Below are 23,056 nucleotides of genomic sequence, written 5' to 3'. Positions count from 1 at the left end.
GTCTGGTTTGTGGTTAGTGACTGCTCACAGCATACGGGGTGGAGGGACACTCTCAGCTCCACTGAAATTGAGGGAACATTGAGTTCACTGCAATGCACTGTAGTAGAACTGCAACAGGAGAGAGGCACAAATAAAGATATTTTTAGGAATACAACCCAAATTAATTATGGCAGTTGCATTTTGCAACCACAAAGAGGACAGGGAATGCAGTAGCAGGAGGAGGGAATGCAGTAACAGATGCAAAGCCCATTCTCTAAGCTGTTGGAAGCTCAGGAAGGTGTGGAGCTGCTAAGCCTTGCACAGGGAAATCTAGTTCCCTAACTTGTTCTGGTACAGAATTTCAGTAAAAGTGGGCTCAGGTGGGTAGGGTTAAGTATACATGATGTGCTGCAAGCACAGTCGACATAGCATGCTGTGTAGAAAAGCAATGCATACTCTGACATTAGCTGATGGGTTGAAATAGCAGTTTTGTTTTCATTCCTTCCCCAGTTCAGAGGCTAAAAAACCCACCATCCCTCAGCAGTAAAAAAAAAAAAGTGCATAAAGCAGGGATACAGTTTTACAAAATGTACTGTGGTCCTTCTGACTAGAAGTTTAATTTCCTGCAAACATGCAAGATTGTCTGTCTTTAGGAGGCAGAGCTAGTTGTGGTCATTTAGTGTCTTTGTCAAAGCAAACTTATTGATTGCACCCAACTGCTCTGAAGCAATTCATAAACAGGAAACACCAATACAGCAATCAGTAGCATTTTGCCCAGAGCAACATCTGTGCTCCATGCAGCTTAGGCTAACACTAAGCAGTGCAAATCTGTTGATAACACAATGTCAAATGGTAAATCTGGATAAGTGTTGCATATATCCAAGATTAAGCACGTCTGAGTCAAAGCCTACAACTCCATTAGAAAGAAATAGGTCTTAATTTTAATCTTCGTATAGTGGTGTTAGTGTGGAGTTACTTTGCTGATTTTGCAGACCTTACATTACACTTATCAAATGGTAACTGAGATGCCCAAGGTATGTCAGCCTGAGCTGTCTACACTCCATCTAAATGAGAAGTGTTGAATAAAGGCTAGTGAACATGTCAAGACAAAATAATTACACTTAATATGAATTTTATTGCTATGATTATTTTGCTATAAATTAATGAGAATGAGGACATACAGTAAAAGCTGCAGTAAAGACAGTAGTGCGCAAGAACATAAAGGTTCTGGAGGGGAAACTTGCTGCATGCTACCCTCCATGACTTACACAGTCTTATGCTGAGGAGGAAAAGCACAAACACATCTGAGGAACACGAGTGTGAATTTTCTCCTCTACTGCACTTGCGTAGCTGGTTCCATCACCTACTGAAGTTCACTGAAGAACAAACCAAAGTAAGCCAGTGTTGGATGACATGCAGGGTAGCTCCATCTAGACTTGTTTGGAATGTGCTTCGGCTCTGGGGAAGATGTGTCTTTGCTGCAAGTCAGTGCAGTTGTTCTGTACAGAAACACTTCCCATCCCCTCCTCCCTAGTCCATAAGCCTTTACCCACTCACTAGAAGAGACTGGCTCTCCCCCAAATTCATGCAAAAGAAGCCAACAGCTATGCTTTCACATGTAACTAAGAATGTGGGAGGGGGCCCTGGTTCACCTCCTTAATGTGGTCAGACTTATCAGAAGGCTGAGCATTCCCACCTCACTCTCAGGAAGCCTGGCTCTGTCCAGTTGTCCATAACTGAGAGCCCAAAGGGAACTAGTCCCAGATGAATGTGTAGACTCGTGACCTCCACAAGCACTGGCACTGAATTCTGAACAGACTGTCACTGCTGTACAACAGATTTACCCTTATCTGACAGTGTACACTGCACAAAAACAGTGGCACTGTGGTACCTGTGAACCTCCCACAGCTTTAGGGGGCTTAAGTATTGGGCCCAAAGCAGGAAAGTGTGTGCTTGGGTACTATGCAAATGTAACTGGAATTATAGTTATGAATAGCACCATTCAGAAACAAACTATCATTTCAATCTGCTTTGAAAATTATCTTGCCACACCTGCTGCCTCTTCCATCACTATGGTATCACTGGTCTGCAGAAGCTGGCATGGCAGTCCCTCCAAGCCCTAAATCCCATCTCTTCAGCTTATGGCAGCATGAAGTGCAGAGCTAGGCAGAGAAAGGCTATTGAGTCATGACTGTGTATCCAGCCAGACATTGTTGTAGATCTGACCAAAGCTCCACTCTGTTCCTGAGCAACAGGAGACAGGGGCATGTCTTCAGGAAGCAAGTCTGAGCTTCAGCAACCAGTGACTTTAGGTAGCAATCCCCATGCTGCTGCTTTGTGCACCAGGATGTTGCCACTTCTATCTCTGCAGTAAGATCAGAAAGGCTACAAGCACCTGCAGTGAGATAACTTTGCTCTTGATTTCATGCTCTAGCACAGTTTTGCACATTTGTTTTCTGGCTTCTAAATGCCTATGCTTCGGAGATAGAAAAGTAGTTCATGATTTTTGTATAAAAGCAGCCTATTGTTTCCAAGCCAAAACTAGAGTCTTTGGCTTCAATTTGTAATGTGAAATTTGTCCATTGTGAAGGGTAAGGTTATTTTCTTAATGGAGAATTACTTCAATTTTAACTTTTAAAAAGATAATTTCTTTTGAAGTTCAACCCAGGAATGTTTTACAATCAACAGTCTTTATTTTATATGCTTTACTTTAAGAAACTGGGGACTTAGACAGAGTTATCTCCTGAAAACACAAAAGATGTGTTCCCCTGCTGTGACTAACAGTTCTTCTGAAAAAAAAAGCCCAAACCAAAACAAAAACCCAGCTGATTCACTTTGTTATCCTTTCCCAATCATTATAAAATTCAAAAAATCATATGATGCCCAATTGTTTTATTCTCCCCTACTCCTTACAAGTTAAGAATCACAGAGAAAGGAGACGGAGGCAGATTCTGCAGAACTCGCTATTGCAAAGCACAAACCAAACAGCAGCGTAGACCTGTAATCAAATTCATCTCTTAAAGGGCTTTTTAAAAGGGTAGACATGTTTGTTCACTTACATTCCCATCCCTTTCTGACTTCAAGGCTACCAGGTCTCTAAGAGAGCTTCAGTAGTGTACTGCAATTTCTTTTAGTTTGGACTAGCAATAGGAAACTTTCACTTTAGTCCTCTTTGGCACTTCCAGAATGTCCTTTCAGTACATCTGACTGGCAGAACATGCACAGCTTGTGTTAAACTGTGAAAGGACATGCATGCACATTGGTGTACAGCTCTGAACCAGTCTCTTGAAAGCAGTTTACCTCCCCTGGATCAGGCCCACTCTTAGTAAAGCAGCCACAATTAAATCTGTCTGTTTACTGCCCGTGATTCCACTTGGTTGAGTTAGTCCTAAGGGTGGTGAAAGCCTCGTGCTTCCCCTGTCTGCTACCCAAACTCTTGTCCAGGACCTCTATTGCTTACATAAGTAGGATAGAGCCAGCAGAGTTTTAGGATGAAATGGAGAAGATTGGGACTTCAGCTAAATTTATATGGATGCAAGTTCTCATCTATTTTATCTTTCCTGACATGAAACCCTGTGAACTATAAGGAAATTAACCTTTTTCTGAATGAAAGCATAAGTAAGACTTAACATTAAAACAGTGTGTGAATACAGGAAGTTAAAAGTGGAAGTATAAAAATAAGTCCTCTTACTATAAGAACTCAGCTTAGGCACCCTGCCTCATTTACCTGAATAAGAAAGCCCACGCATTTCTTCAGAGCTTTCTTTCCCTGCCAAGCACAGCTCAGCACATAACAGGCCATGTAACATATAAAACAGCTGCACTCCAGGGGACAGTCCACAGCACACTGTGTATAGGAACCACACATACAAGCAAAGCCAGACAGGTTCCTTGGAGTGTTTTCCTCAACAAGTCATGGAGTGAAGAGGAGACCTGCTGAATTGTGAGGGGGAAATGTGCATACAACAAACCCACGGTCAGCTGCACTCAAAATTAGTTGCAAATAAGGAATCTGGTTCAGGAAACCTTGGTGGCTAAGAGGCAGGCATCCTACCCTAGCCCTGGCAAGGCAGCTGATATCATAGTGCCTGTGTGCAAGCTCTACTTGTGTTGCTTGTCTCTCCCCTCCTGACTGTTCCTGCCTGCAGAGGGGCTGGGAGGCCCAACAGAGCAAGGGCTGTTGAAGTTAGTTCTCCTCCTGCAGACTCTGCAGAGCGGTGGCAGTAGCGAGCAGACACCCTGGACAATGGCTGGTTCCTAACAGTGCAGCTGGTGCAGTGTCTGGGACTGCTGTTCTGCAGAAACCTGCAAAGCTAAAGATCTGTTCCTTCCATCTGACCAGAGAAGAGTCTTCCAGGATAAAGAGGGAGATATAACAACAAACACTGGTCTTCCTTGCCACTGGTCTTTCACATTTCTGGGAGAATAAAAGAATTGAGGAGTGTTGCCACTTCTTAGTGGTTTGCTCATACATTCTCAAAGACAACTTCACCTAGATGGTGTGAGAGGCAGGTATAGGACTCCACCTAAGAAAACACACTACCATCTGCAGGCAAGTCTGAAAACAACAAAAAAACCCTCAAGCATGGTAGACTGTCTAATGCCAAGGAATTTCTGCTGAGCTATATGTTTTTCCAGGGAATGTTTAAAAGCCAGTAGTATGTGTACACTAATGCAGGACTCCTGTTAACCTCTTATTTGAACTAGATCTTAGACCCCCCCCCCAAAAAAAAAAAATATTTTCCTATGGTGTTTACAATAACAGCCTGTTCATAAAGCAGGTGACTGCTACCACGTGACACTGGTGCTCATATTGATCCTTCTAATTCTGAACATCAGACCAGAATTCAAGAGCAGCACATGCCATCTCCAACCACTTAACTAAATGGTGCCTTTAAACTCTCATTAAGACAGTTAAGAATCAGTTATTAAGATGTCACTACTGAAAAATAACTATTGCATTTTTCAAAGTTTAACAGTAAACAACGTTGCCAATATATTATTGCACACAATAAAGGGGTTTGGAACTACAGAGATAAGGAAAGGGTAATCTAGAAGACCCAAAATAATGATCCCAGAGCCATTCCAGTTGCTGCTCCAGCCAGCATGCCCAGTGCAAGATCTCCATCGCTGTCACGGTAACGCTCTCGAATGATGACGTGGTTTGCAGGGGGCTGGCCATAAGGTCCTAGGAAACAAGAGGTTGTTGGGAGGAGGGCAAAAAAAATGTGTATCTTAATACCATACATTGCAATTTCAAAACAGGCTCATTCTTTCACCTTCCTTCAACCGAATACTAAGATTTTGCCAGCTACACAGGTAGAATACCTGCTTTGGATTCAACCTCCACATTAATTAAATCCAAGGGCCTAGCAACATTTCCAGCCTTGTAACAGCTTAATATCTGTGAGGAAAACTCATCACAAATGTAAAAGTGAACATTGTTCTGCAAAGAACCTATGAATTATCATTCTATGAAACACTTTGTGGATTTAATGTAAGAAATGGTCTAAAAATTGATTCAGCCTTGAAGTTAAGGCAAATAGTTTAGTTCCTCCCCCTTACACCCTCCCCCCCAAAAAATCTTTGGCAGGTCTCAAGCCAGTAATTTGTCTGAAACTGTGTATCAGTTATTTACATTTACTGCCTACTGCAATTCAGCCTTCACATCCTGGACTGATCTGTGGAGTGGTGACAGCTGCTACATTTCTGTTCAGATGAAAATTGGCCAGTAGTTAGAAATTAACCTTGGACTCAAGAAGCCACCAATTGACCCTTGCTCTGTAACAGACTTGTACAAGCTTCACCTGTCATGTTTTCTGATTTAGCTCCTACCTGCAAAGCAAACATAACAGTCCTATTTTCCCTTCCAGACATTTCAGGGACATTAAATATTCTTGAAAATCCCACAATGGTGTTTTGTAACAGATTCTTAAGTAATCCAACTAAATACAACTAGAAAAGGCTTTCACTGACAACAATGCATGACTCTCCCCCCTGAGAAGGATTATGTCACTGTAGAGAATGAGCAATGGAGCTGAAAATACAGGGGTTAAGTGAGTTGCTGGGGTGAACCTGAACCCTAAGGTTTAGTTGCAGTGACCCTGGTGAAGGAAAACATTGAGCCTTGGTCACTATGCCCAACCAGAACCTAGTATCTTAACACACTGGACTTGCAAACTGCTGAGGGGAGTTACTGTTTGATGCTGCATTGTTACCATATGGGTTTGGCTTGATTTCCAAGGCCTGCTGGAAGTTTTTAAAAACAGTTCTTGGGTTTTTAAAAAGCTGCTGTTTTTCAGAACCAACAGAACACACCTTCCTCATCTGTATCTTAGGACTTCAGTAACTTAGATGAAGAAAACTTTAAAAGCTTTAAAGGCTGATGCACCTCCCTTATAAAAAAAAAATTGAAAAGGCATGTGAAATAACCTGGAAAATGTCAAATAGAAAACAAAATCTCCCTCGAAACTGAAATAAAAAATTCTCATAGATTCCTGTTTGCAGTCAGATCATAAACAATCAGTTTTCTCATTTTTATTACCCACACAACTCTAAAGCCCCAGTTCCTTAGGACTGGGGCTCTATGCAAAACTAACCCTAAATTAAGGTGACTATGATTAAAAGCACACCCTACAATTTTAATCTTTGCTTCCTGTTTTTGAGACTGAAAGCTATACAAAGCTGAACAGAGCAACAGAAGACTTCACATGGCTGAAATGCTGCCTTACAGCATTTCCAGCACACAGGGAAGGAACAAGCTACAACCTTGTTCTGGGAGTGGATTTACCTTTGAAATTTGCATTTAAATAATTAAACTAGGTATAAGAGCAGCAGATGAATTAAAAGCTCCATCAATGCCCAATATGGAGTAGTGAATCACAAAATCACGTCTTCTTCTGACTCTTGTACCTTTCCTTAGAAAACATGCTGTAGTTAGAGTTCTGTATGCTTAAAAGAATTCATAAAGTAATGTAACTATGCTGAGATCACATTGGGAAAGTTAAATCCCTTGATACCAATTTCACTGCACTCCCTTTGTTGTGAAAGGGTGAGTGGACTTGGTTTCTTTCTTTGTGTGCAGGAGTGGTGGCTGGTAAAGGATGGTGATTAGTAGAGCTAAAGCCAGAAAGATTGACTCAAATAGCTTCTGTGGGAAGGTAGAGGATGTGGCTGACACTGATTACCTTGGTATGGATACTGATAGGGAACAGCATAGGCTTGTCCATTGGAGGCATAGATGATCTGAGGGCCCACGGGGGGATACGCACCATTGTACTGATCGTAGCCGTAGCCATAAACCTGGTGAAATTAAACATGTCTGTTATACAAGAACACTTTGCTATGGATCCAGTTAAGCACACTGGTCAATTTGCCTTCGTTTCTAATGTAGTTAAAGTTTCACTAAAATATCCAGTCTGTACTGCTATAGCCAATCTACTCCCCTAAATGGATTCAGAACAGCTGCTTGAAAAAATAAGCAGTCCTAAGCAGCATTTGCTCTCTCCCTTTCCTGGACAGGCAATAGCAGAGGCAGGGCCTGGATCATCAGGCAGAGCCACAGCAGCCCTGCCAAGCTTCTTCTCTCTGTCCTTATGCCAACAGCAGCTCTCTAGGGAGCTTGGAAGTGCCAGTGATGCCTTGAGGTGGCTACCTGAAAACAGAGGCTAGACAAGAATAAGAGAATAAAAGTCGATATTTATTTGAAGGGCCTTCAAAAGTACACCCTGGGCAGTCAAAAGGCTACACCCAAGATGGACCCTGGGTCATGGGTTCTTCACACTTTTATAAGTTTGGCCCATTTGCGTATCAGGGTTAATTCTCCAATTATAGCTTCAGTTAATGATGTAATTACCCCAAGTTTGCCCCTCCTCTTCAGAGGCTTTTAGTTTACACATTTTGGGGCCTGGGACAATCGAGGTGTCCTTGAAAAGCAAACCTAGAGAGGCTTTGTTATGTCTAACCAGCATGAGAGAGCAGAAGTTAACAGGCCACACGAAACTTCAGTTACACACCAGGCAGTAGAGGATTTGAAAAACATGTAAGTTAAAACCTAAGGCATCACCAGGAAGGCAGCAGCCGATCCCAAAAAAACTCCAACCAGCCCTCCTAGAGGGTCCGCTGCAAGCAGATGTCAGATTAGAGACAAACACTCTATAGCTGCATGTTTTAGAAGTAATTTTTTTCTCCAAAAGAGGAGGCTGCACAGAGGAAGCTTCCAGCACCACTAGGTCTTAACAAGAGTGAGAGGCTGGAGCAGAGCACATACAGTGCAACAAGCAATACTCCTGCAAACTATCCCCTCACATATTACTGCACATCACTAAGCACATCCAGAAATCCCCAAAATATCCTGGTTCGGTCCCAAAGCTGCTCCTTCACTGCAAAAAAACTGTGTATCCAGGAACTAGAGTTACTGTGTTGCTAAGACATCTTGGTACAACAAAATCCTTATGTGTTAAAAGTGATGGCTCCAGTCATTACACCCTATTTTTACAACTCCTGATCTCATACCCTTGCAGTGCTTGCACAACATGAAAATGCAGTCACACCTCCTTATGTTAGAAGCTGTACGGCCAATATATTTCAAGATCAGCCAAATACATTCTGCCCTCTCTGAAGCTTTATTTTCCAAGTTCAATGAGCAGCCACCCCTTTATACACCTCCCAAACAAATGTGCCTCATCCCTTTCAAAGGAAATCCATCTCAAATAAGAGCAGCAATAGATAGATAGTGCCTTACTCTCTCCTGCTATACAAACTTTAAAGCTGGGTATAACAGTACATTGCAGCGCTTTGTGAGTGCTTGAAGGAGGCTGTTCCTGCTGCCTCACTCATGTGAACGCTTCCTGACTGCAACTCTTACCTCAGGTGATGGTGTGGCATAAGCTGTGTAGGGAGGAGGGGCCGAGGAAATGGCTGTCTCATCATACATCACATCAGATCCCACGTAGCCCTAAACACCATGGATAGATAGCAGTTATCACCTTTTCCTATAGCCAGCCAGTTAGAGTAGTCTAAGGATTAAAACTTAATGACCCCAAAGAAAAAGTAACCTTTAGCCATGCTGCATGTTAAGAAAGCAGAGAGCACCTTGTAAAGGCTGCAAAAAGAAAGTACCTGGAGAGTACATGTGGGAGAATAGAAATACCTGGTCAACCACAAAAAGGAGCCATAAATTTTTTCCCTCTGTGTGTGCCACAGATGTGCAGATGTGTACACGCAAGCACACTGGCTCCTTCCAACACTCCATAGCTTCAGATTTAGAAATTAGCCTCCTGTTCATCTTCTGTCTTCAGATAAAGAAATCTTCACAACTAAGCTAGCACCCTAGAGTGGTATCACCACGTTCTGCAGAAGCAGGTAAAGGAAACAAATGCAGTAGGCAAAAGTGGTACCTGAGGCAAAGGTGGTAACACTTGAGTCCATTTAGAATAAGTTCTCAAAGACAATTAAGATTTCTTACACTATCCTTGTATTCTTGCCCCTAATATCCAAAATCTACAGTGATGCTCTTGTTCTCTTTTCCAAGGCAAAAGCCAACTCCCATTCTTTAATTCACAAGGGAACATTTTAATAACTCAACAGCAAATGTTCTATTATCTCTTCGACTGATGAAATCATGGCATTTGAGGACATAATATGGTTATACCACAAGTCAAACTCATGATGAAGATTTTAAGGATTGCTTGAAACACTGTTAAAATACTGTATGAAGTGGTATTTCCATCACCTGAGAAATCTGCTCACATCTTAGCAGTAAATGTGTCCTGCCCTGTCACAGGGATCTCTGTACAAGCGATGCACAAGCCTGCAAACACCTGTAAATGATACAGTCTCAAAGCTAAGGTGATCACCTTAGTTATTCCAGTCAAGTTAGGAGGCACTGCTGGATGCTTGGAATTTTTGAAAAGTCTGTCACACACCTACAGACTCAAACTCACTTATCCAGTTAGTCCAAGTCCTTGTTTGACACCTTTAATAGCTTTGGAAAGTGTTAATTTATGTAACTGCTTGTGTAGAGGGCTACCTGCTCTACTTTGAGTAGCAGGGGTCTGCCTTGGCTGACCAAGGTCAGCACTGACATGTTCTGAACCATCTAGCAAGGCTGGCACCTCTGTCAGAGGCATGAAAACAGCAGTTCCCATTTCCTGAAACCAGGAGTCACCATCACACACACAGGCGAGATAAAGCCCCTAAAACTAGAGCAGACAGACCATGAGTGTTGTGTCCTCTGCATGAGGACAAATCCTTCACTTCTCATTTAAGGCCACAGGCAGTGTAGCATGGCTGCAGTCAGAGACAATCGTGTCTGGGGTAGTTTTGCCATGACAAGTGTTTGCTTTGGGTATCTACAAATCTAAGTTATATCATCTGACAGATGTCCCAGTACAGTGGCAATGTTAATGTGACCCATCGCAAACTGAGATAAGCTTCTACAAAACACAGCATTTCCTCTGAAACAGAAACACCTCGGGTTGGTTCAGTCTAGTCATCCAAGGAAAGCTAGTGCTGCAGAGTACTCTGGAAGGCAGTCTAGAGGAAAAACAAATTAGCAATACCCACAAGTGGATAGATGTGGCTGCCCAAAGATACAGTTCTCCAGAAGACTCACAAACAGGCTTCTATGATTCCTGATACTCTCCACAGCTAGCATGGCAATGGTAATACACTCCTCCTCAGCATGCCTGCACTCTCCTCCAAGCATCTCATTCTTCCCCATGTCTCTGCCAAGAAGCATCCCACAGTGTGATGGTTCTACATTAACAAACAGCTGCTGTGTAGTAAGCTTCCTTCAGCACTGCACCCACCTGGGAGGCAACAAACACTAGGAGTGAAAAGTTCATTTTTGCTGGTTGCAGAAGATTTGCTTGTTGCCTACAGCCTCAGTGCCCACAGACCAGCTTTCCAAACATTCACTTCCACCCAGAGAAATCACTTCTTAAAAAGATTATTTTCCACACAGCGTGTATTTGCCTGGACTTGGCTGCAAGGATGATACGTGCTTGTGATCCAGAGAATCATTCCTCTTCCCACCCACAAGCTTTACTATCACGCTCATGACCCTGTTTTTCTCTAGCAGAGAAGGATGGAACATGATTTCAGAAGTAAACTGCTGGGCCACACATAACACTCATGTGCTGCTTCTCTATCAGTATAAAGTCTAGGTAGGACACTCACTGTGTTTGTTCTGGCGTCCTGGAGAGCAATTTTCCATGCCCTGCAAAAAACCCACATTGGTTAGTGAAACACTGATAAAAATTAATGCCACCTTTTTCCCTTAGGTCAATGAAACAAACAAGGTTAGCAACTAGAGGTACTGCAGGAGCAGAGTTTAAGATACTGCATGTGCCAAAGCCTAATGATACACTCAAATGAATGCACAAAAGTGTTACACTAAGACTGAGAAATAATTACTTTCTTTGCAGAGCTGAGAAAGAATGAGGAGGAACGTGAGGAGGAATGGATGCAGTTTCGGAGGTCCTTGCTGTAACCACAACAGGTAGGAAACACGCAGTCATGCTTAGGATAAGGAAATAGGAAAAGATGCACCCCAGCCAGAACAGTTCGTCTGTACTGATTAGAGCACGGGCCTTGCTGCTGCTGCAGCTCCCAGGAGCTAGGTACACCTCACCCAGCTCTCCCCTGCCATGGGGCTGGGAGCATGCTCCATGTACCACACTCCTTGGCAAACAGTGGCCACAGAAGTTATCTAACTCTACATAGCCCAGCTCAGCAGAGAGTTCACAATAATGGAGTATTCTCCCTTTCGCTACTGGGATGTTGTTGGCCTCATGCTGCATCACATACTCTTGAAGAATAGCAAAAGTTTTAAAAAATCTGTTTAACAAGTCTTGCATTAATCATATTAGTCAGGTTTTTCTACTCCTCCTCACCCTTCAGTGTTTTCAGTGACTTAACTTGCAGTTAGTTTGCATGAGCTAGACAACTTCTAGGAGAGCTATTGGGTTTTTTGTCACTGAAAACCTGCTTTTATTTGCTTGAAAACTTTCTTAAAACATATCTCTTAAAGTTAGAAGGGAGGAAAATAACTAGGGAGAGAGATAAAGAGGGATAAAAGAGGGAGAAGCAGCAAAACCATTAATCCCTGGCTGTCTTACAGGCAGTCATCTGCACTCTCTGCGCAGAGGTTGACTGTCTTCCCATCACGGCAAACAATCTGCAGTAAACAGTCTCTCTGCTTCCCCTCTGGAGGCTGGAAATCTGAGTGAGAAAAACAGAGATGAGTTATGAAGTACCTATAAACAGAATTACGTGATCACATGTACAAGAAGAGAGTCAGTTTATGCAAGTCTGGACAAAATAAACTAGGGCCACTTGTAGCTGCCTTCCATGGCATCTGAACAAGTCACTGAAGGAATTAACCTTCAGTGTCCTGAAAGTAAGCAGCTCTGAACACCTTTCCTACAAAATGTGTCTTACAGCAGAACCAGTCGACCCTTAGCAATAAGTACTCTCCAGCACTTGTGTCCTTCCCTTGTGTCAGCACCAAGTGGAGCGCTAACAAAAGCTAGAAGTGAACTTAGGAATAACATCTGCTGAGGTTTCCCATTTCTAGCCCTGCCTCTCAGTCAGTCAGCACTGTGGTTACACCAGGAACACTCTATATCAGACACACAGTCCTGGTGTGAACATCCCATTCTCCTGCATGCATGGTACACTGTCCTCACTGTGTTTTAAAAGGAAGTATCAAACCCTAACCTAACGTATCACACAGTGATACCACACCCTGGGTATCTCTAAAGGAATTTAGGAGTTGGTGGGCTTGAATTTTTTTGGAAGGTGAGGGGATTCAAGAGCAGTGAAGTTGCACATATTTCAGACATATTTACATCTGCAGTAGTGCTGTATATGGTATGCTGGGCAGGCACTGAAGTTGTAAAGAATCTCTGAATACACAAATCCTGAAGATTTCATTATTACCTCGACATTCATTCCCCACTCTGAGGTTGATGCAATGGATTCGCATGTGGATTTTATCTTCTATATCATGGCGATTTTGATCATCGTAGAATATTAAGCGGCCATCAGACCACAGATCAAACCAGTTCTTCTTCCAGCGCCGTAAAATAGTACCTTAAAAATCACACAGTCAATTTTGAGGGCACATATCGGGAAACATTTCTGTCCTAGAGTTAATAAAAAATAAACCAAGATATCCTTCACAGTTGCCCCAGACAACATTCCAAAGTGCCAAGCAAAATCGTGTATTACAACAGTCCCACTTGAGAGTATTAGAGAATTGGGTGCCATATTTTATCTAGGATTCAAAGCAAAACTGGTTTTAAGTGTGTGACCTGATGCTTGAGTTCTAACTTGCTGCAGGAACAAGCAGAGGGTGTGACTAATTGAAAGACACTCAGTTGAGGTGTCAGGTGAAGTTTCCAATTCTCCACTTATACAGCACTAATTACAGAGTAGCATCTGAAGCTGAATGCCAGTCAGACATCTCAGATATGGTATATCCTGTTTCCCACTGGAGTACCCAAAGGTCACATGGGAATGCTGTCATGACAGGTCATTTTGTGATGTGTCCTAAAAGTAAAAAGAAAAAAAACCAACAAAAACAACCCACAGAACTAGGGGCTTTTTTTAAGAAAACCTGGGAATTACTAAGTTGCTCGGATGTTTTCTGAAGAAGTCACAGTGAACAGGAAGAGAAGGAGGATAAAGACCCATGACTTACTTTGCCGGAGCAGCCATCCGCTCTTCACAAATGCCATTGTTGCTTAATCTAGTGGGCAGAAGAGGAAGGGGGAGGTGGGAGAAAAGCAGTTTTCAGTATTTCACAATAATACATTAGAAAGAGGCATCTCAGTATCATCTATTATAGCTGCATGTACCCAGCTCTCCTTGCAAAGAGACACAGTAGATCTCAGCCGAAGATACTCAGTGAGCACAACCACCTTTAACTGGCAAACAAGCTTACAGCTACTGCTCTTAGAAAATGGGGAAGAGACAGACTGGAATGACTGCTTCCTGACTCACCACCAGATCCTTTCAGAGTTGTTCTCTCTGCATACGTGTACTTCCTGTATTCTGCAGTCTCAGGTTACCAAGCACCCTCATTTCTACCTACCTCTTCTCTTTTTCTGTACTTCCTTTTCTGTGTTTTTCATTCACTGGCTCAAAGTCCAGTCAAAACAAAAGCTGAAACAGTTTAATCTTAAACAGGAAGGAGAAAGCTGTTTTTATGACTTGTGTTTCTTTCAAATCATCACTAGCTCGCTCCAAGAAGAATTAAAATAAATAAAAGATAAGCCCATAAAGTAAGATTCTCAGTTCTCCTCAGCTTTTAAATGAAGCTTGAAATAGCATGGCAAGGACTGTGTGTTAAATTCAAGTTATCACACACGACATTAAGTACTCAGCCACTGCATTCTGGTTTATGAGCATGCTGAAAAAAGAGATCAAGCATGGGATATATTGGAAAATGAGTTTTTATTTTATAGTCTAATGGTGCTCTGATTATTGTTTTAAAAGAGATTATAAAAACTCAACTATCTGGGTGCAACTGAACTAGAAAAGCAAGAACAGAAGCATTTTAAGCCTCCCTTGAGAAGGTTGCTTTTTAGAAATTACCTGTGGGGCCTGTAAGCCAATATGAGAGACAGATACTGAAACCTAACATTGTACTTGTAGCAGCACAAAGGGGGGGCCCTGAGGGGGTGAAAGGCGGCATAGACTCCCAGATCAACCACAGCAGAATGTATTTAAAGCTGGGGAGAAGGAAGAAAAGGAAGAGTTTTGTGATTTTCTGGTAAAACATAAAGTTAGGAAGCACCATCTATTTCCTGATCTAATGGATATTACTTGTAGCTGTATCCTCTTCAGAGTACTGGGCAAGTACTGTAGCACACAAGATTATAACCATCAGGATTTCATATTTAAGGAATGCCACATCCTGCACAGCCTTGGATATGATGGCGAGAACCACTTGCAGGTAAAGTTTGAACTCTTACTCTTGGCTTTTGTACCCACTCACTGGGAAAACAAACATTCAGCTGATAGCCCACTGAAAGGGAGTGTCAGACTCCTGTCCAGCTTTAATCATGGTCACCCGGTCCTGCTCTGGGGTCTGAGCATGCTCTTGTCACCCATCCACAGAGAGCAAGCTCCAGAAATAGAGGCCAATTTATCCTTCCAAAGTAACAAAGCGGTACAAAGGACCTGAGCCTCACTCTGCTACCACCCCAGTATATGCTTCCCTCCCCTTGATTCTCCTTTAAAAGGAAATAGTCTACTTGCTCTTCATTTTCACAGGAATGGGTGTCTCTGATGGTGTTTCCATGTCTTCCAGTTTGCCCAATAAGGTGAAGTCACTATTTCTGGAGGCTGTTTCATAGTTTACAAGCTGAGAAAGAACTTGCATGAACTTCAGTTCTACTGCAAGTGTTAGACTAGACCATGGAATGCTGTTGCTACCTTTAAACCTACTCTGTTACACAATAGCATAATTAGATTAAACTTAGACAGAAAAAGGGAAAGAACCAAAGAAGAAAACTTCTCTCTTGACGAATTGAGTTTTGCCTGTGGTTACAGAACGGCTCACAAAGTCTCACATTCAGAATGTCTCAGAGCTATGTAAAGCTACAAGAGCAAACAGGGCTTCAGCAGCTGTACAGCGCCTTGCATGTAACCTCAGAGGCGACAACTACCCTTTCCCAATTCAGAGTTTAAGTGCTCAAAACTTCACCTCTGGAGAGAGAGCAAAAAATCACACAGAACAATCTGTCAGCACTTAAAGTAGGAGGTGCAAAAACAATTAGATATTCTTCCCTGGTCCTTTTTAAGCACAAGGGCTCATTTGAAGTCCTATACAGTATTCACAGTCCACCCACATGATGTTTAAAAGCATATTTCCAGAGCTAGAAGATAGCCTAGCAAGATCAGCTGCATCTGAATAGTATTTGCTTGTTAAACTAGCCCAGTGCCACCAACATGAAAAACGGGACTTAAACAAAGATAAATTAATTTATAACGAATCTGAGTAAGTGTTTTGGTGACTGAAATCTAAAAGTAGTAGTAGTCCAAACTGAACTCAGGTTAAGAGGAGATGCAGCAAAGGGGTGGGAGTATTCCTTTCTGCTCCCTGGAACAGCAGTTTTCTGCACGGAATATAATGTGGAATATCCAACAGTCTGTTCCAGTCCCTTTCTTATTCTCAAACCCAGTTGGTTGGTTGGAAAAATACACTTTAAAACAAATCAAGTGTTTCTCCACAAGAGCAATTTTGATTAATGCAGTTGAGCTAGCAGTGGACCCGATCCTGCAATCCGTGTAGGTGAAGAGGGCTTAGACACCAGATCCAGCTATGGAGCTGAGCCCGCGGTGACCAGCAGTGCCCACAGACACCCCCCGGTTACTTTACTCTCAGTACTTCGGACAGAGTACACGAAGCTCAGTGTTCAAATGTAACCCTACCCGCCCCCTCCCGCTCTGAACAGCGCAAGTTTTCTATTCCTGGAGCTCGCTGGCTCTGGCCCAGCTGCGCGCAGGCCCTTTCCCCGGGAGCTGTCTGTGCTCTCCGAGCCAGTGCCAGGCGCTAGCGGGGCTGCGGCTCCGTTCCAACCCTGCCCGTGCGGCAGCGGGGCGGTGCTCGCTCCCACCTCTCCTCTCCCACCGGGACAGCCCCACGGCAGCCCCCCGGCCCCACCGGGCTGGTGGCCGCTGGCCCGCGGGTCTGCCCGGCCAGGGCACGGCGGCGGCCCCGCTCCGTCTCCGCCAGCTGCCGCCGGGCAGCGGCCTGAGCTGGGCTGGGCCGGGCCGGCCCGAGAGCCGCATCTCGCCCTCCCCGCCGCCGACAGCCGGGCCCCGGCATCGCTCCCCGGGCGCCGCTCCCGGCCCCGGCGGGGTCCGCGCCCCGCTGACCTTCGCGAGGCTGGCGGCGGCCGGGCCGCCCCCCCGGAGCCGGGCCCCCGCCCCCCGTCCCCCGCCGGCCCTACCTGCCGCCGCCCCGCGCCCGCCGCCAGCCCCGCTCCGCCCGCGGGCAGCGCCAGCCCCGTCCTGACGTCAGCCCGCGCCGCCCGGCCGGGTGCCCGCACGGAGCCGCTGCCGCCGCCGGTGTCCGCGGGGGGAACGTGCCCGCCCCGCCCGCTCCAGCGGCACAGCCCGGGAAGGGCTCGGATCCGCTGGGGAAGGCGTGGGGCGGGACAGTGACCCCGTTCCCGTTAATGCCTTCCCCCGGCACGACTCGCGGTTTCCCGGCGCTTTAAATACATCGCCGCCTTCCCGGGCCAGCGGCTGGCACAGGGTCGGCCTCACAGCACTAAGGCGATCAGGCTTTTTCTTTTCTTCGACAGTTTCTGATCTCACGCCATGGAACCGCAACAGAGAGTAGCAGGCGCTTTGTTCAAGCAGTCACGCAAGCATTCGAGGCCAGGAAAGGCCGGCTGGTCTGTGACCTCTTACATAAGGCAGCCAGGCGCCGTGCCTGGGCGATGCTTGCATGACAGCTCTTCGCTCTATTGGGGTCAGTGCTGCCCGCACGCCGCTCAGCCGGCACTGATGGGGAATGCACTGTGTCACCAGTTAATTAGCTCCATAATTCAAATTGTGTTTCCGTTTCTAACCCAAAATATATGAGATAGTTACTGTGGAAAACGAGAATAACTTCTTATGGAGATGTAATATTTCCCCTGATTGATGGAATTTCCTATTAGAACTTTTCCCGAGCTCATCCCGGTAGCATAGGAGGGAATACCTCTATATAATAACTGTAAGTAAAAAAAAAAAAAAAAAAACAAAAAAAACCCCACATTAATTTGTTTGCTTCAATCAATCTTTTTGCTTTAAGACTAGATAATACAGACATAATATTCATCATAGTTACAATGTGACTTAATCTGTCAACAAGCTCCTCAACTTCCTCCTACCCATCTATTATCTCTTCTTGAGCACAACAGCAGTTCTAACTAGAAATTACATAGAAAGCCTGTGACCCTGTACTTCAAGGCTGTAGTGTAGCCTTTGCTGTCATGTATCTCTGAAGGACCAGAAATGTGGTATACGCAGAACAGGAGGGATAAAAAGATACCATCTATCTGTGAACAGAACAGGTTTCGGAAACCACCAGTAAATGAGATTTGTGTAGGTCAAATTCTATTTATGTGGGAGTTCTTTTTCTGAGGCTAAAACTGTCACCTTTCATTGCTGAAAAAGTATTTTCAGAAACGGAGGTATTAGGTTGGTGGTGGAAGGCAAGACAACCTTCACACTGGGGGAGGGAGCAGTTTACTTCTGGAATGAAAAACACTCCCCCCTGAGAATTTGGGAATTCAGCAGACCCTACCCTGGGTGAACAGTCACTAGGGAACAGCTGCCTTTTTGGCATGTGTTCAAAGCATTGGCTGTCTGGGTTCATATAAAACTTTAGTTTTCAGATTAGGTTTAAAACCACTTTAAACTTCATCAGGCAACTGTTAGGCGTTTCCTGAATGAATTATCTCCGTGGGTGCAGAGCATCAAGGCTTTGTTTTGTAGCTGTCTGGGACCATGCCCTGTACTGTAGCCACTTGGGAATGTTGATCAGGGCTGTGAACCCAGCCTCAGGCCGTTGGCATGGCAGTTCCACAGGAAGTGCCACACAGGTCCCATCTGAGGGTGCAGGACAGAGGCACAGATCCAGGAAAGATCAGATCTTCAGGCTGCCAGAAACTGAAGCATATGCTGGAAACCCATGCAAACATCTCTTAGGCTTATCATTCTGAGATCTTTTGAATTAAACATGTTGAGCTCTTCATTTGCTGAGGAAACTTTGATCAGCGAGTTTTTAATTAGCTGTGCTGCAGAGCTGAAGGCCTGAGTCTTAGTACCCTGAGCAAAAGAACTAGAATATTTAGGGGAATACTATTACAACTGGGGATTTCTTTTCAAGTCATTTGCCAGTGAAGTGTGAAAGTGAAGGCTTTAGTTCAAATGTTCAGCCTATTCATAATTGCACTGTCAGTTTGGTAACTTCCAAAGCATGATGTAAGATTCATCCCTCACTAATAACTTTGAAAAAATGTTTGGAATGTAAAGACTTACCAAGCTACATTTTTTTACTCCCATTCTTGTTCTGAATCAAAGCAACCAAAGCTGAAGTTCAACATCCCCATTGTAGTTACAACATACCAGTTAAAATTGAATTGGTAAATTAAATTTGTAAACACCTAAGAAATTGCTATTTGCAAAAATGTGTTTGGAAAAATTGAGCCATATGATGACTTCTAATTCTTTGTCATAATGCAGCTGAAATTATACATCTCTTCAATACATGCTAAATTTTGATTGTCACCAACATAAGCATTTGAATTCTCATTCGAGGGCCTTCGTTGCTGAAATTTAAATTTCAAATTTCATACTTTGATTCACAGAATATAATTAGACTTTAAACCAAGCAGAATATACATTTGCATTAAGAAAAATAATTTCAAACAAAATACATGCCAGCATTATTAAGTATTATAATTAATGCTATTAATAGTACTACAACTAATACGTGCTCAATCAGGCTAAAAAAATCATTTTAAGAATCAGCATTGCTTACAAGTTAATGAAATGAAAAACAGTAAAATCAAGAAAACTATTATTTTTATTGCAAGAGCCCTGCTTGCAACAGAAAGATCAGAACAGCTGCTGCCGGAGAGCACCTCAATAAGGAATTCAAAGAACTAGGACTCCAAATGGATTATATGGTTATTATTTATTAGTGTTTCAAAGGTTAAATATGAAGGTTATGGACAACTTGAAAGTAGTTAGGTATTAGGTGAGAATAGCAGAGCAGAAGATAGGTCCAGAAATAAAGCAAGCTTGATTAACTGTTTAGGAAACTAACCCAGGTTGCAATAATTCATACATAGCCTATAAAGTTTCTCTGATGAAAGGGAGATGGAAAAGAATATATTTCTGTTTTTCCAGAGGGTTGTATTGTCTTAGCCATGCATGTAATAGTCCTGAGCAGAAAGGTAAATCATAGACTTGGAAAAAATCTTTCTGCAGACTGCCTTAACACACTCCCATGTCTCCAGTGGAAAAGACTCTTGGCTTTCAGCTTTTGCCATTTCTATGGGTAATTCACCTGCACCCATGATTAAAATTGCTTGGCACATTTTACCTGCAAAAGTGACCCTGTGTGATCAGTTTGTGTCACACTGTCACGTGAGAGGAGCGTCCCCAGCTGAAAGGAGTTCCTGTGGTGTCCTGTGGAGGTCCTGGACAGGATGCAGAGCACAGCATTCCCTCCAAAGAACTACAGACAGGTCTCCTAGCAGGAGTATTGTCTTAGATGTGAGGAGCTGAAGTGAGTGGCACAGATTTTTAAATGGCTTTGGGTTTTGTTCTGCTCAGATCTGTAAAACATAATGTATCCATGTAGCAAACATACCACAGAACTGCCAAGCACAGCACATGTGTATAATGTATCTGGAATGGGCAGTGCGCTTGCAGGCTGCACAAGTGCTCTGCTCCAACTGAACCTGGCCAGTGCTCAGACCCCGGCCCCACAGACTGTGCACATGCTAATAAGCTGGGGACTGGAGCATCTCTCTTACGTGGAAAGGTTGAGGAAGTTGGGCCTCTTCAGCCTCGAGAAGAGACCCCTGAGAGGGGACCTCATTATTGTGCATAAACATCTAAAGGGGGGTGCCGAGAAGATGGAACCAGGCTCTTCTCAGTAGTGCCAAACATTAGGACAGGAGGCGAAAATGATGCACAGGAAGTTCCACCTGAACATGAGGAAGAACTTTCTTCCTGTGCAGTGATGGCTCACTGGAACAGATTGCCCAGAGCTGGTGCAGAGTCTCCCTGACTCGGGATAATCCAGACCCCTCTGGACACAATCCTGTGCCATATACTCTGGGATGACCCTGCTTGAGCAGGGATCATGGAGGCACACAGTGACTGCAGACACACAGGAAGGGCTGTGCCTCATGTTTTCCCAGCTGTCATTAACCTTAAGAACTGGATTTTGTTAAAGGGGATGTGAGCAACAGATGTGTTGACAGAATTGAGAAACAGTTTCAGAGCAATTCAAGAACTCAAATGCCTTAGGAAAAGTGTATTTTCTTAGAAAAAATCTGTGAGCTAAGGCTTCAAAAGGATTAGCTCTGGCATACTGACAGCAAGAGTGAGAGACTTGCCTGGGTGCACGAGAAGGCTGTGGCAAAGCAAGAGGATGCTCCTCCTTGACCTTAACTGAAACCATCCTTGCTCTCCTTTGCCTCCTCTGGGCCTGCAGTTTGTGGAGCACTCCAGACACCTCATCTTCAGCAATGAAGTGATCTCTTCAGGCTCTTACTACAGAGGAAACAGCATGGAGAGATGCGTTCAAATAAGAGGAATCTGCAGCTTCCTGGTAGCCAGTGTAGCTCTCTGGCAGCAGATTGCAGAGTACACTGAGAACAACAGACAAACAAAAAGACCAGCCAAAAGCTGAGGAACTTTCTGGGTGAGACTCTGGGATTTCATTGTCAGCTTCCATTGTTCAGATCTGATTAAAAATGAGCTGGCAGGAGAAAGACCACATGCTTATCAGACATCCCTGCAGGTCACGCCACTAGACAGCCATTTCACTGTCAGTGATGTGGCCTGTTTGGCAGGAACAGAGTTTTGGATCTCGCTTTTATTTGTAGGCAGTTTTGAAAAGCGTGGGATTATCAGGGATGGGTTAGATCCTTTGCAACTTGCAGAAAAGTTCCTGTCTCATTGCAGCCATTCTGAAGAGGAAGAGAAGAAAAACCTAGTACAAAACATTTCTGTTTCCAGTAAAAACTGTGTTTGGGCCTTATAGCCAGCCAGCATCAGTGGGAGCATTTCCTCTGAATTACCTGAGCTTTGACTCGCACCTTTACATTGGCTGTACTATTCCACTAGCATTTGAAGACAGTGTTACATGCACAAAGGAGAAGATTTACAGTAATAGCAAAAAGAAGGGCTTGTCATGGAAAGAAGAGATGAAAAGACTAATTACACTTCATTTTCATTGATGGGACTAAAGCACAGGGACAGTAAGAATTAGATGCACTCACCTAGAAAATCTGTGCCACTGTGGTGAAACAAACTCCCCTTGCCAAACCATCAAATATTTGTGTTCCTTTGTCAGACTGCCACAGTCCAGTGGCTACTATTGGGAGCAGAGAAGCTCCTGATCCATATTCTGGTCTAGGACTATTTTTGAACTGTATCTTCAGTTCCATGCTGCTTGTGATTTGGACTTTGGAAGAACTGTTGGTGAGGGGGCATTTGTTTTGCCTAATTTCATTCTTGAAGCTTGCTGGAACTGATAAGTTAAAAGTCAATTCCTTCATCTTACTCTGAAGACCCGGTTCTATTTGTCTTCAAATGCATATTGAAACTGCCCTCTTAAGCTCAACCTGCCAAATATTGGAATCGATGGAAATCATCATGTCTTCAGAGGCTTTTGCATTAGGCCCCATCTTTTTTCCCTTCTCATGCAGTACTCAGACATTAAAACACTGACATGAAGTGGAAGCTGAATATCCATTACTTCTTGGGAATTAGTGTGCTATGTGCTACACTGGTGTGTGTAGGACATGCTTGTGTTTGATTTCTGCTTTTCCTAGGGACAGACTCCAATACCTGCCTCTCCCAGAAGCTCTGCATGCCTTTTGATTAAGCAGCAGGAGCTCTGGCTAGGAGTAGAGCTGCTTGACTGACAGTATTATATTTTACAGCTGAGATCTACTGAGGTATTCTGGTTTTTTCCAAGTGAAAATAGGAAATCTGACAGTTATTTTTCAGAACCCGGGCCCTGTAAGAGGGCCAGGGCATTCCACATGCCCAAACCCAGGTACTCTGAATTCTTTGCTAAGAATAATTTCTGCCAAGCTGTGCCCCCTGAGGTCCTCTGGCCACACTGCAGTGTGAGGGCCACTACACTGCACAGTGCCAATTGTTGTTACTAAGACAAGCCAGGAGCAAATTATCTCCTGCCAGACAAGGAAAAGGCCAGCATGGAAGTGTGTCTCAGAAGTGTCCTTCCTCATCTACCCCTTTGTATTTAGGTCTTCTGAATGATCATGCTCACTTGTTCTTTTCAAACCTCCACTCTGTC

General features: G+C 43.9%; 1 protein-coding gene across 1 annotated transcript; it reads right to left on the bottom strand.

Moving 5' to 3' along the window:
• Nucleotides 1–1,094: 1,094 nt before the first annotated feature.
• Nucleotides 1,095–16,980, bottom strand: PLEKHB2 (pleckstrin homology domain containing B2). The gene is made up of 8 exons (XM_039556668.1): nucleotides 16,947–16,980; nucleotides 13,688–13,735; nucleotides 12,925–13,077; nucleotides 12,102–12,204; nucleotides 11,161–11,200; nucleotides 8,846–8,935; nucleotides 7,167–7,281; nucleotides 1,095–5,167 (listed from the first exon to the last, which is right to left on the bottom strand). Exons 2-8 carry the CDS (start codon nucleotides 13,722–13,724, stop codon nucleotides 5,031–5,033), a joined length of 675 nt encoding a protein of 224 aa, XP_039412602.1. The 5' UTR covers nucleotides 13,725–13,735; nucleotides 16,947–16,980; the 3' UTR covers nucleotides 1,095–5,030.
• Nucleotides 16,981–23,056: the final 6,076 nt, after the last annotated feature.

The sequence above is a fragment of the Corvus cornix genome, chromosome 9, assembly GCF_000738735.6.
Source record: "Corvus cornix cornix isolate S_Up_H32 chromosome 9, ASM73873v5, whole genome shotgun sequence".
In the NCBI taxonomy this organism is placed as follows: Eukaryota; Metazoa; Chordata; class Aves; order Passeriformes; family Corvidae; genus Corvus; species Corvus cornix.
The sequence above is the reverse complement of the archived record's forward strand: the minus strand, read 5'-3'. Positions and strand labels throughout refer to the sequence as shown.